The sequence below is a fragment of the Phoenix dactylifera genome, chromosome 3 (assembly GCF_051530095.1).
Source record: "Phoenix dactylifera cultivar Ajwa chromosome 3, Ajwa_hap1_PhDact_Kaust_v1.1, whole genome shotgun sequence".
NCBI classification, from domain to species: domain Eukaryota; kingdom Viridiplantae; phylum Streptophyta; class Magnoliopsida; order Arecales; family Arecaceae; genus Phoenix; species Phoenix dactylifera.
Window position 1 is genome coordinate 35,577,595 of NC_143192.1, and position 12,479 is coordinate 35,590,073.

Here is a 12,479-nt window from a genome sequence, read left to right on the forward strand (position 1 = left end):
CTAGCAAGACTATTGTATTCTATATATTGCTATGCCCTTTCTTTGAGCAAACCATGAATGAGAATGTCCTTCTATGCCTGTGGTTTTTCTCCCTTCGGGGTTTTCCACGTAAAACATGGTCTTCTTGTGTTGATTCCATTCTTTATTATTTCTTTCTTCATGGTATCAGAGCGGGTTTGAATTCCATAACCTTGTCGTTGTCCTGCCAGTTTTGCAACATATCGTTCATTCTTTGGAACTCTTGCCCTTCACCTTCAGAATCAATTGAAAGCCACTCTTTGCAAAGGACAAACTTGTGAGATTTGTCTATTGTGGCCCACTCACAGATTTGTTTCAAAACTGGTACCTTAAGAAGCAAACACGCAGTTTTTTTTTATTTGCTTCTTGGTCTTCATCATTCACTTGCCCAATCGATCGTTGTTGGAGTTGAGGGCTGCGGTGCTTGGCGGTCTACACTTTGTTGGTGAGGAATATTTTTCCACCTTGTATTTGCTTGCTATAATTGCAAAAATCTAGTGTATTTCGTTTCTGGTTTTTTTGTTAAATATAACTGAGGAAAATAGTAATCTCGGTATGAAGCTTTCTTCGATTTTACTCAATAGGCTTAATTATGTCCCATGGTCTAGAGCTGTTTATCTATCTCTTGGTAGTAAATACAAATTGGGACATATTGATGGTAAAAAATCTGCTCCGAAAATTGATGATTCTAAGTATGATGAATGGGTTGCAAATGATCAGCTTGTTATGTCTTGGATTCTTAATTCTATGGAACCCAAGATTGCTGAAATCTTTACGTTCGCTGAGTCAGCTAAAGATTTGTGGAATTCTATTAAAGGTTTATATGGTCACCAAAATAATGTAGCTAGAATCTACCAATTACAGCAGCAAATTTCTGAATGTAAACAAGGAAATCATTCGTTTACTGGGCATCTTGGGAAACTCAAGAGCATGTGGGATGAACTGTCAATGTATCGCCCACCTACCACATATATCAACATCCTTCAAAAGCGTGCTGAGGAAGATAAAGTTTTTCAATTGTTGGCTAGTTTGAAGCCTGAATATGAGAATCTAAGAGGGCAGATGTTGATAGGAGCTGAAGTGCCATCTCTGTCAAATGTTTGTGCTACCCTTCAAAGAGAGGAAATTAGGAAAAGAACCATGAATGTTGAATCCCAAACTGCTAGTATGCATTTTGAGTCTAGTGCTCATGTTACTTCCAGAACTCGAAATGATAAGAGAATGTTCAATGCTAGTGGTTCTTCTCGAGGGTCAGAAAAGGGACGTCGATGTGATCATTGTAATAAGTTAAATCATACAAAAGATCGCTGTTGGATTCTTCATCCCCATTTGAAGCCAAAGGTTGTTAATACTGTGAAGGTTGATGATGTGGCTCATCTCTCCTCATCTGATACTACCATTGAGGATCTTGCAAGGCTACTCCACCAACACTTTCGTAAGCTTGAATCCTCTACATCTAAAGCTGACATATCCTCTCCCACACATGTGCACTCAAGTAACATCAAAGCCTTTTTTTCAGCACTCTTTGATGACTCTTCTTAGATTATTGATTCTGGTAGTACAGATAATATTACCAATGATCATAGTTATTTGCTTGACTTTAGCCCTTCTACATAGAAACATACTGTCTCTGTTGCTAACGGAACTTCTGCCCCAATTGAGGGTCATGGTACCCTTAATATTTTTCTAAACTGTTCAAACTCTCAAGCATTGTATATTTCTTCTTTTCCTTCTAAATTACTTTCTGTTGGCAAACTCACTCGCACATTAAACTGTGATGTTGTTTTCTCACCCACTAATGTGAAATTTCAGGATCGAGCCACAAAGAAAGTGATTGGTGAAGGCATGTATTCTCATGGGCTATATTTGTTGACCACTTCAACTCAAGCCTTTTTGGTCAGATCTACTTCAATTATTTGACACAAGCGTTTAGGACACCCATATGATCAAATGATATCTTATTTATTTCCTAGCATGTCTGGTATCCCTCACACTTGTGAGACTTGTCAATTGTCCAAACAAACTCGATTACCTTTTAGTTCATCTCACATTGTGTCAGCTGCACCTTTTGAATTAATTCATACTGATATTTGGGGCCCAGCTCCTATTGAATCTTATGATGGTTACAAATATTTTATTACATTTATTGATGACTACTCTCGTGTTACATGGCTTTACTTGTTGAAACACAAAAGTGAAGCTGTTTCTGCTTTTCAAAAATTTCATAAGATGATTGCTACTCAGTTTGGTGCATTTGTGAAAGTCTTACGCTCTGATAATGGTACAAAGTATATGCAATTTTTTTTTTTTGATTATTTGAGTTCTCATGGCATTATTCATCAAACTAGTTGTATTGGCATCCCACAACAAAATGGTGTAGCCGAAAGAAAAAATCGTCACCTATTAGAAACTGCCAGGTGTCTCATGTTTCAGATGCATGTTCCAAAACCATATTGGTCACATGGTGTCCTTACCTCAGCCTATTTAATTAACAGACTACCTAGTCGTGTCCTTAAACACAAGTCTCCACTTGAAGTCCTGCACGGTAGAAAAATTGATATTTCTCACCTTCGTGTTTTTGGATGTCTATGCTATGTTCATGTTGCAGCAACTTATCGGGATAAACTTGATGCTCGTGCGGCTAAATGTGTGTGTTTTTTGGATACTCTTCCACCCAAAAAGGATACAAATGTTGTGATCCAAAAAACCACAAACTTGTTGTATCCCGTGATGTGCACTTTGTTGAGATCGAGTCATTCTTTCCTGCATCAGATGATGACTCTAGGATTCAGTCACAGGGGGAGTTTCTACCTGACATGGTCCCCCTTCCCACTATCAGCTCAATGTCTCCTCCACCAGTCCCTTTGGAAAATTCCTCATCTAATGTAGGAGAAAATGATGCCCTATATGAAGAAAATGTTTCACTTGAAGGTCCCGTTGTGGCTCAACCCGAAGTTCGTCGCTCAACTAGGCCGACTCATCCCCCTGCTAAGATGCAAGATTTTTATACCTACCATTCAACTTCCTTTCCCATACAAAGTCTCCTAACCTATGACAATGTCTCTCCATCCTACTTTGCCTTTCTAAGTTCCATATCAGATGAACCCAAAAACTTTCAAGAAGCCAATGCTCAACCAAATTGGAAAAAAGCCATGCAAGAAGAGCTTGAGGCTCTTGACAAAAATCATACTTGGGAAATTGTGACACTACCTGAAGGTAAAGAGAAAGTAGGATGCCGTTGGGTGTATAAAAGAAAGTACAACAGTGATGGAACCGTTAACAGAGACAAAGCCAGATTAGTCGCTAAGGGGTTTACACAAACCTATGGAGTTGACTACAAGGAAACATTTGCTCCTGTTGCCAAGATGAATACTGTTCGAGTTTTATTGCTGTTGCGGTTAATCATGATTGGCCATTGTTCCAAATGGATGTTAAAAATGCTTTTTTACATGGTGATCTGAAAGAAGAGGTTTACATGAGTCTTCCACCAGAACATCCTCAGGAATCTTAGCAACAGTTAGCATGCAAGTTAAAGAAAGCATTGTACGGTCTCAAACAATCACCTAGAGCCTGGTATGCAAAACTAAGTACTGCTCTTATGAGTAATGGGTTTAAGTGAAGTTCAGCTGATTCCTCCTTGTTCGTCAAAAGGGATGGTTTGCACACTACAGTTGTTTTGGTTTATGTTGACGATATTATTATTACAGGGGATGACAGTGAAGAAATCACCAAGCTGAAATCGTACCTTCATTCAAAATTCGACATTAAAGATTTAGGTTTCTTGAAGTACTTCTTGGGGACAGAGATTGCTCACTCAAAGAAAGGATTATTTCTTAGCCAAAGAAAGTATGTTTTAGACCTTCTAAAGGAAACGGGAAAATTGGGTGTGAAACCTACCTCAACTCCTATTGAAAGTAGCAAAACTACATCAGATGGTAAACCTTTGGAGAATATTGGTCAATTTCAAAGGTTGGTTGGAAAGTTGATTTACCTAACCATTACTCGTCTAGACATTGCTTATGCAGTTAGTTTGGTTAGTCAATTCATGCATGACCCAAAGGACATTCATATGAATATTGTTAATAGGATCCTTCAGTACTTGAAGTCATCTCCTGGGAGAGGAATTTGGATGCAGAAGAATGGTCATATAAGAATCACAGGGTATACAGATGCTGATTGGGCTGGAAGTCTGACCGACAGGCGCTCTACTACTGAAATTGTACAATTGTTGGTGGAAATTTAATTACTTGGAAAAGTAAAAAACAAAATGTTGTTGCTAGGTCGAGTGCAGAGGCGGAATACAGAGCAATGGCATCCACTACGAGTGAGTTAATCTGGCTTCATGCTCTTTTATGTGATTTGGAATTTAAGACTTCACTACCAATGGATTTATTCTGTGACAATCAATCTGCAATTCACATTGCTTCCAATCTTGTGTTTCATGAGAGAACAAAACACATCAAAGTGGACTGCCATTTTGTTCGGGAAAACGTTCAAGCCAATATCATTCAAACTCCTTATCTTCATAGTAAGAATCAACTTGCAGACATTTTTACCAAAGATCTTCCCTCAGCCAAGTTTCATGAAATTTTGTCCAAGTTGGGCTCAATTGATATCTACGCACCAACTTGAGGGGGAGTGTTGTTAAGAAGGCAAGAAGATATTTTTTCATTTATGTAGAATTGATTGGGGAGCTAATTGGGGCTTAATTGTGGGTATTATTTTTGGCCAGTAAGACAGAGCTAATTAGGGCTTAATTGTGGGTGTTATTCTGGGCTAGCAAGACTATTGTATTCTATATATTGCTATGCCTTTTCTTTGAGCAAACCATGAATGAGAATGTCCTTCTATGCCTGTGGTTTTTCTCCCTTCGGGGTTTTCCATGTAAAACATGGTCTTCTTGTGTTGATTCCATTCTTTATTATTTCTTTCTTCATAGTTGGATCAAACTGGATCCTTCAGGGCTGTTGGGAATCGAGTCTATCGTGCGAAGGTGATCATAGACAAGGAATGGAGCTGGGCCCGGAATGTCGCCATGGAGGTGAAAGAACCCCAAGATGGTATCGAGTATGATGTTTGGGATGTTTGGGAGGAGCAGTATGACGTGCCCCTCTATCAAAAATTAATTCAAAAAAATTGCTACTATTTTCTCGCAAACTCTTGGAGGCAAATCAAGCTGTTCACTGATATGATCATAGGCCGTCACCCGAATGGGTTGAAACTAGAGGTGGCAATCGGGTTGGGTGGGATCAGATACGGATTGGGTTGGATGTAGATCGAGTCAAAAATTCATCAACCCAAACTCAACGTATTTATTAAACAGGTCAAAATTTCAAATCTGAATCTGACCTGCTTATTAAACAGATAACCTGACCCGACCCACATAACCTATTTATTAAACAGGCTAAACGGGTTAAATAAATTTAAACAGATTAAACAGGTTAAGTGGGTCAGGTTAAATAGATAAGAATATGTTAAGTAAGTTTCAAACAGGTTAAATAGATCGGGTCATAACCTGACCCAATTATTAAATGGGTCAAAACATGCTAAATGGGTCAAAGGTTTAAATCTAAACCCAACTCATTTAATAAATAGATTTAGATGGATTGACTCGTTTACGACCTAAATCCGTTTATGTCAAATCCAAACCTGCTTAAAATGGATCGTTCATGGATTGGGTTGACGAGTCGGGTCATAAATTGCAGCTCCTAGATGAAACCCTATGGTTATTGTAATGACTAGCATGTTGCAACTGGTCTATGATTGCAAAGCATTGCAAACTATGTGCAACATGGTTCTTGATGGTACTATTTCTTAAACACTATGTCTCTGTTTTGATGCTAGTCCGCACTTTTGATGAACTCTGTTTTGTGACATTGCATGGAAAGCTTCACATGGGCCATGAGGATGAACTCTGTGTTGCTCTCGGGCTTGCTCACCTCGTTGACAGATACTAACCGACAAGGTTTGAGATCTATGCGGCCATGACAGATATGGTTATGGATCCTTTCTTAGCACTTCGGATCTTTGTTATGACTCTTTTTTTTGGGGTCAACTTTGATGTTTTATTTTCTTATTTAATAAACAGATTGTTGTTAATTTGTTGCTGCTAATAGGACTACAATCCCTTAGTATTTGGTTTTGTTATTGGTATGCTAGCATGCCGTTACAATTTTCAGTTTACATCAATGTACGTTAAAGTAGCATTTAAATGTGCATTTTCATTTCTGTAGTAATTTATAGTAAGATGTTTGTATGGACACTTATAGTAACCCCCCCACTTATCTAAGATATGGGTGGCCAAATGGCGCTTAACCGAAGAAGAAATAGATAACCAAATTGGTTCATGTCATGGTAGCTCAGAAACCTCAGTTAGGATGTCCAAGTATGAAGAACTGAGTTGAAGAAAGGGAAAAAAAGGCAGGATAAAAATGTTTGAAGAAAACAATACATGAATGCATTTAGCTTTTTTAGATGGTCATCCAAATGGTTAACTTTAGCTGTGAAATGAACAGTTACTTGGAAGAGCAGTTTATGCACAGAAGGTTATTTGAGTTTCCAAAGTGAGTTCATACGCATAAAACACATTTTCTAGATAGCCAACTCCCATAAACTTTGACAAGTAAGTTAACAATATTGCTAATACAAAGAATTTTTGGTGTTATATCTAATTCAAAGAGTACTTTAATTGAAAACCCTTAATATATTATTTCTTTAGATGCGCTTCCTCACATCTGTTGTTGGGTGAACCGGTGTATTTCTGGTGATGGATATGAGAGAGATGTCAAAATGAAGAATTGGCCAAGGATGAGCTCTCAGGGAGTTGGTCACATTTAGTTTTGTATTTCTTCAACCATTTTTGTTTAAAGTTGAATGTGGTTGTCCCATTTATGCTTAAACCCAGCCAATTTGCTTGTGATTTTGATTTGGTGGATGGGCGTAGTTCAGGCCATTTAAAGTTCTATGAAATTGGCACAAAACTTTGAATATGATGCAGCAATCAATTGAAGATCAGCTGCAATGCATTGTAGGTGGTTGCAACAATCAATTATGCAAGTGTCCAGATTGCTTTCAGGTGCAATGGAGGCCTCAATTTTCACTATCAACAAATCATCAAGGCGTGCTATTTTCTTTTGAAAAAAGAAAAATAGCTGCTGTTGAGAAGCAGAGTTGTTGCCCATCTCCAGTAGTTCCTACCTGACGGTCGCATCGGCTTCTTGAATAAGGAGAGATCTTCCAACTCGGCAATTCAAAGAGAGAGATCTTTGCATGCATTGGTTCTAAGTATGCCATCCATCTCACATTCTTGCTGATTTGGGTAGTCCAACAGCCCAACTTTTAGCAGTCAATTTCACCTGTCTAAAACTTTTATGAGTCTTCTCTATTTTTAAATTTCGTCAGGCCCTATACTTGTTTACATTTAGTTTATGATTTAGTAAAACTTTTGCAGGAGAGAATAATGATTTGTTTGGTTGTTTAATGAAGGAGATAAATTCTCCTTTAGTCGCCTGTCATCAAGAACCCTCTGAGCCAAATTTTGTGGTGGGTTTGGTTAGTCAGGAGAGAGATAGTGGAGCACCCCTGGAGTCCTCGTTTCGTAGCTAAAGATTAGCAAAATGTAGGCGAGTCAGTCAAGCTGATAAAATGCTTGTAAAGGCTGTTTGAAAAGGAGTAATATATGCCGGTTTTCAACGAGGAGCTAGGTTTGGCTCCATTTCCTACTTCTGTCCGATCTCTTGCTTCTTTTGTCCATATCTTCTTTCCCTGTTCTCTTTCATTTCATCGTTTTGAATTCTCATATTGCTGTGGAGATTAACCTTTTGTTGTTTTTTTAAAGTTTGCTCATAATTATAGTGATTCAAATTACTTTATTCATTGGATTAAACCCCTTTTCCTTCTTACGGTTCACCCTCTAAGTAAGTACCTGCTGATCCTGTTGAAGTACTAGATATGCAGTTTATATTGATATCTTTGCAGAAATAAACCTTGAAAACGTGAATTTCACTTACATGTCACACATTAATCATCATTGATCATCCAGTGAAGCCAGGATTCCTTTTTTAAGGACCAGTATGTTCATAAAAACTTAGGAACTGAATATCTAGTTCCTCTTATTTTTTGTTATGGCCAAATAATGCACTGTCCGTCTCTTTTCCTGTAACATGCCAGCAGGGGGATATTGTGATCATAGTTCTAATTTCCTCGACCCTTTAGGTCTTCATGCGCATATGCAAGCTACCCTCACGAGTTTAGTATCAGAGTAAAACACTTTTGCTCAGTTTGATGTATGAAAAGTAGAATGTTAGAGGATTGTTAATGCTGATAGCTAAATCAATTTGGAGGTTGCTGTATTTTATTGAAAACATGATTCAGAGGCCTTGCTAACCATTTATTGTGGCATAGGCTCTTCAATGAGGTAAGGTCATCAATTGCAGAGGCTAAACTGCAAGGTGGATGAAATATCAGCTACCGCATTATATTGCTGTTCAATATTGTGATGCTGGATGCATATTATATATGCAGGTTGATTCATGTGAAATTATGAATTTTACATGCTAAAACTCCAAATGCGGCAATGATTTATTTTAACTGAGAGAAAATATGTGTTGTCCCATTATTTGGGATAATGAGATGATTTTTTTTTTTACTCTAACCCTAATATACTTGGCTTTTTAGGTCCACTCGTGTCACGCCCCCGCCTCTGCGAGGCACGTGAGGCACCTAGTGCCCACGTGGGGGCCACATGAGGGGGGACCACGGGACTCCCCTGCCAGATATTGTCCGGTTCTGGGGCTTCACGCAAGCGTCCTTCACCCCTCCTCGGTTTTGATTTCCACCCAAAACGCGTCTGCAGGATTAGGAGACACCCGCCTCATATGCCCAGGCTCTGGAACGAGTCTTTCCGATGTGGGACTATTGGGCCTCACACCCTTTCCACCATCGGACAAGAGTCGTCCTCGGCTCTGATACCAAATGTCACTCCCCGAACTCAGCACCCGGGTCCGGCCACGCGACCGGCCGCATGAGCCCTAGAGCAATGCCTAAAGATCATGCAAGGCCTAAGATAAACAACAATTCCAATAAATCCATAATTAATGTATTCAAACTAAACCAACTAAAATGTACTGATTTATTACATAATTTCAAATGTCCATAAATAAAAGATAGATTAACTCCTATCTATCCAGCAATCAGACTCCATGCTGATCTTATTTCTCGTCCCACCCAATGGTCTCTACAAATCCAGAGCCTCTGAAAAAGAAAGTAAATGTAGTATGAGCTTTTCCAGCCCAGTAAGAATCCCAACAGCCATACACAGTAATAATAATAAAATAATCAAAACATCAAATAAATGCCATTTCATCTTTTCAAAAGCTCAACAAACAACAAGTGTATATAATCAGTACATATACACAAATCTTTTTTCACATTATGTGATCCATTCCCGTATTACTCTGATTCTCAAGTTTTCAGACTTTTCGCTTCTGGCTTTGGACTAACCAAGTTCATGACCCAGTCCAAGACTGCACAAATCCCACGCATAAGCTCGTGGCAGCTATCCCACGCGTAAGCCCGTGGAGGCAATCCTACGCATAAGCTCGTAGAGGCTATCCCACGCATAAGCCCGTGGAGGCTATCCTACGCATAAGCTCGTAGAGGCCATCCCACGCGTAAGCTCATGGCAGCTATCCTACGCATAAGCTCGTAGAGGCTATCTCATGACAAGGTTAGTTCAACCCATTTTACATGTCTAGTTTTACATGTTTAATCACATTTTAATCACGTCACATATTTCCATAATTTCTCAAAAATATGTTATTCCTTCCCAATTTAATTATTCCAATACTTTCATAATAAACAAAATGCACACCTCATAGTGTCATACAAGCTCAAAAACAAATAGTAACATACTGATAAAATATATCCAACGATAAATCCAATATATGCATAAATAAAGTGCTCGGATATAGGGATTCTTACAGAAATTGTAGACTGACTCAAACACGGTCCGAATCACAACCTACGCGCTGGGGTGCTGAGTCCCCTGATCAAAATCTCCTGGCACCGCCGACTCTTCCTCTACAACATCAATTATAAATCACAACTAAATTATTTAATATTTAAATATTCTAAACCATAATTCACATCTACTATGGGGTCCATCACCAGGTCCCCAAACATCTCAATCCCTCCAGATCTAGGGCAGTCGGGATAGCCCGACTCCCACCTTGTACTACCAGCCTATATCGTCGCCAGCCGTGGCCGCAGCCATGCCGCGACGATGATCGGTCCTGGTGAAAAGACCAAAAAAGAAAGATCTCTCTCTCTTCATGGTTGGGAGTCCATCTCCCTCTCTCACATCTCTTTGGTCCAAGGGCAATAGCCATGGTGGTTGTGCCCTCTCCTTCCCCAACCCAACAACACCACTGGCCGAACCATCGCCGGCCGCCACTGTTGCAGTCGCCGGCGATGGTGGCCGAACAAGGGGAAGAGAGAAGAAGAGATCTCCTCTTCTATCTCTTCTTCTTCTTCCTCCCAAGAGCATGCATGATTTCCTCCCCCTTCTCCAATCTCGATAGGACTTCTCTCCTCCCTTCCCCCTTCCTCTTTCATCCACGGAAGAACCACTCTTTCCCTCCTCCAAACATCCACCGGAAGCCCTCCTAACAGTGGCTCGGCCCCCACTCGACAGCAACCCCCGTGGCCCATGACCGTCGCCGCCGGTGGCCTGCTGCCGTCGCTGCCGCCGACGTGAGGGAAAGGGGAAAGGAAGAAGATGGAGTCACGAGGAAGAAGACCTCGGATCCATCACTTCCCTTCTCCAATAAACCCTAAAAATCCCTCTCTGACCTCCTACAGTCCCGACCGACCCACAATTACCATGGATCTCGGCCCATCCCGGCGGCCGACGGCAGCCAAAAATCGGGAGGAGAGGAGCCGAAACAGGGGTACCCTGTTTCGGATCCTTCTTCGGTGATTTCATCGGCCATAACCCAGGAAACATGACCCAAAACCAGGCAAATGGAACGCAAAAGAAGAAACCATGCTTACCTCGGCCCGATGAGGGTGTTCCGGCGACTTTCCGGCGAGAAATCGGAGGAGGGTCTTGGGTTTTCACGCACGGATCCGAGACTTCTTCTCTTGATTTGTGGGGGATCTTCACCGAGGGAGGGAAAAGCTTCCGGCTTCCTCCGCGGCCGGCCGGTTCCTTCCTCCGGCGCTCAAATCCCTCCGGCGAGCCCTCTCCAACGCCGCCGCCTCTCCCTCAAAATGGCTTCTTCTACGATCGTGCCTAGGGCACGATCATAAGAGGGATACGGGTCCGGTCTTTTCGGGCCGGCCCGTTAACCTCTTTTTTTTTTTTCTGGGATTTTACAACTCGTTCATGCAAATGCCATGCGCAAATGATTGTACATCAGAACTATTTCAAACTGGGGCTAATTTGGTTAAGTATTGGTAGCTTCATATGTTCTTACGCCTCTGAGAATCTGAATTTTATTTTGAAATTAATAAACAACTGTGCTTCATCACAGACTACTCATAGGGTCCGGTAGTCTTGTAGTAGATTATCTGCATGAAAAGTGTTCAGGAAGTTGCATCTATATGTTATAATTATTTTCTGGGCTGGTGGCAGGCTGTGTGATTCCCTCAACCGATGTATATTCGCGGTTTTGATGCATGACTGTTAACATTAATCACGAAGAGGCATGACTTACTCAAGTGCACTAAGTTTGGACATGTTCTATCCCGTCTTCCAGTATCTGGAATAGCCGATCGAGTTCTCTCCTAATGATGTTTTCCTGCATGACTCTACGAAGTCCATTGTCCCGAGGAGTTTCCTTGAAGACGAGTAACACTCCCAGGATGGTTCTGATGGAATATTGATGGGGATATCAGAGCTGATCATTCTTTCGTTTGGTCCTCTATTTTATTTGCACTTTATTTTCTTTTATTTCTGGGTTTGTTTGCAGTTTTATTATTGTAGGACTTTATTTGTGTATTTTGGGCTTATTGGAAATTATTTTGTATAAGGGGGTTTTATTTTAATTGTTCTTATTTGAGCTATTTAGAGGGGACTTTTATGATGATTAGGATTAATGAAAAATTAAGAACTTTTCCCCCACGTCTCCCTCTTCTCTCTTCCTCCTTCTCGCTCTTCCTCCTCTCCTCTTCTCCCTCTTCTCTTCCTTTCTGCCTCTCTTCCTCTCTTATTCTCCTCCTCTTCTCCCTCCCTCTTCCTCTGTCTTCGTATTTAGCAGCAGCAGCAGTCATTCCGCGTGGCCGTTCACTGCGTACGTCAGCTCTTCTCCCGTCTCGGTCCTGCATCAAATATCCAATGTTGTAAACCGTCCGGAGTGCTTGCTTAGTCTGCAAACTTGGGTTGCACCGTGGAAATTACTCTCCTTCATGTTGATGGTTTCAATTTGTAGCCTGGTAGCCACTGATCAACATGTCGCATG

The 12,479-nt window shown here is 40.7% G+C and overlaps 1 protein-coding gene and 1 long non-coding RNA gene across 2 annotated transcripts; one reads left to right on the plus strand and one right to left on the minus strand.

The window, feature by feature from the left end:
- Nucleotides 1-573: 573 nt before the first annotated feature.
- Nucleotides 574-4,261, plus strand: LOC148714356 (uncharacterized). The gene is made up of 3 exons (XM_088719323.2): nucleotides 574-1,453; nucleotides 2,120-2,299; nucleotides 3,726-4,261. The coding sequence occupies exons 1-3, from the start codon at nucleotides 574-576 to the stop codon at nucleotides 4,259-4,261; spliced, it is 1,596 nt and encodes a 531-aa protein (XP_088575449.2).
- A 4,832-nt stretch (nucleotides 4,262-9,093) lies between these two features.
- On the minus strand, nucleotides 9,094-12,050 carry LOC120109909 (uncharacterized). The gene is made up of 3 exons (XR_005510696.3): nucleotides 11,071-12,050; nucleotides 10,000-10,098; nucleotides 9,094-9,270 (listed from the first exon to the last, which is right to left on the minus strand). It is a non-coding gene; the product is annotated as an uncharacterized LOC120109909 (long non-coding RNA).
- Nucleotides 12,051-12,479: the final 429 nt, after the last annotated feature.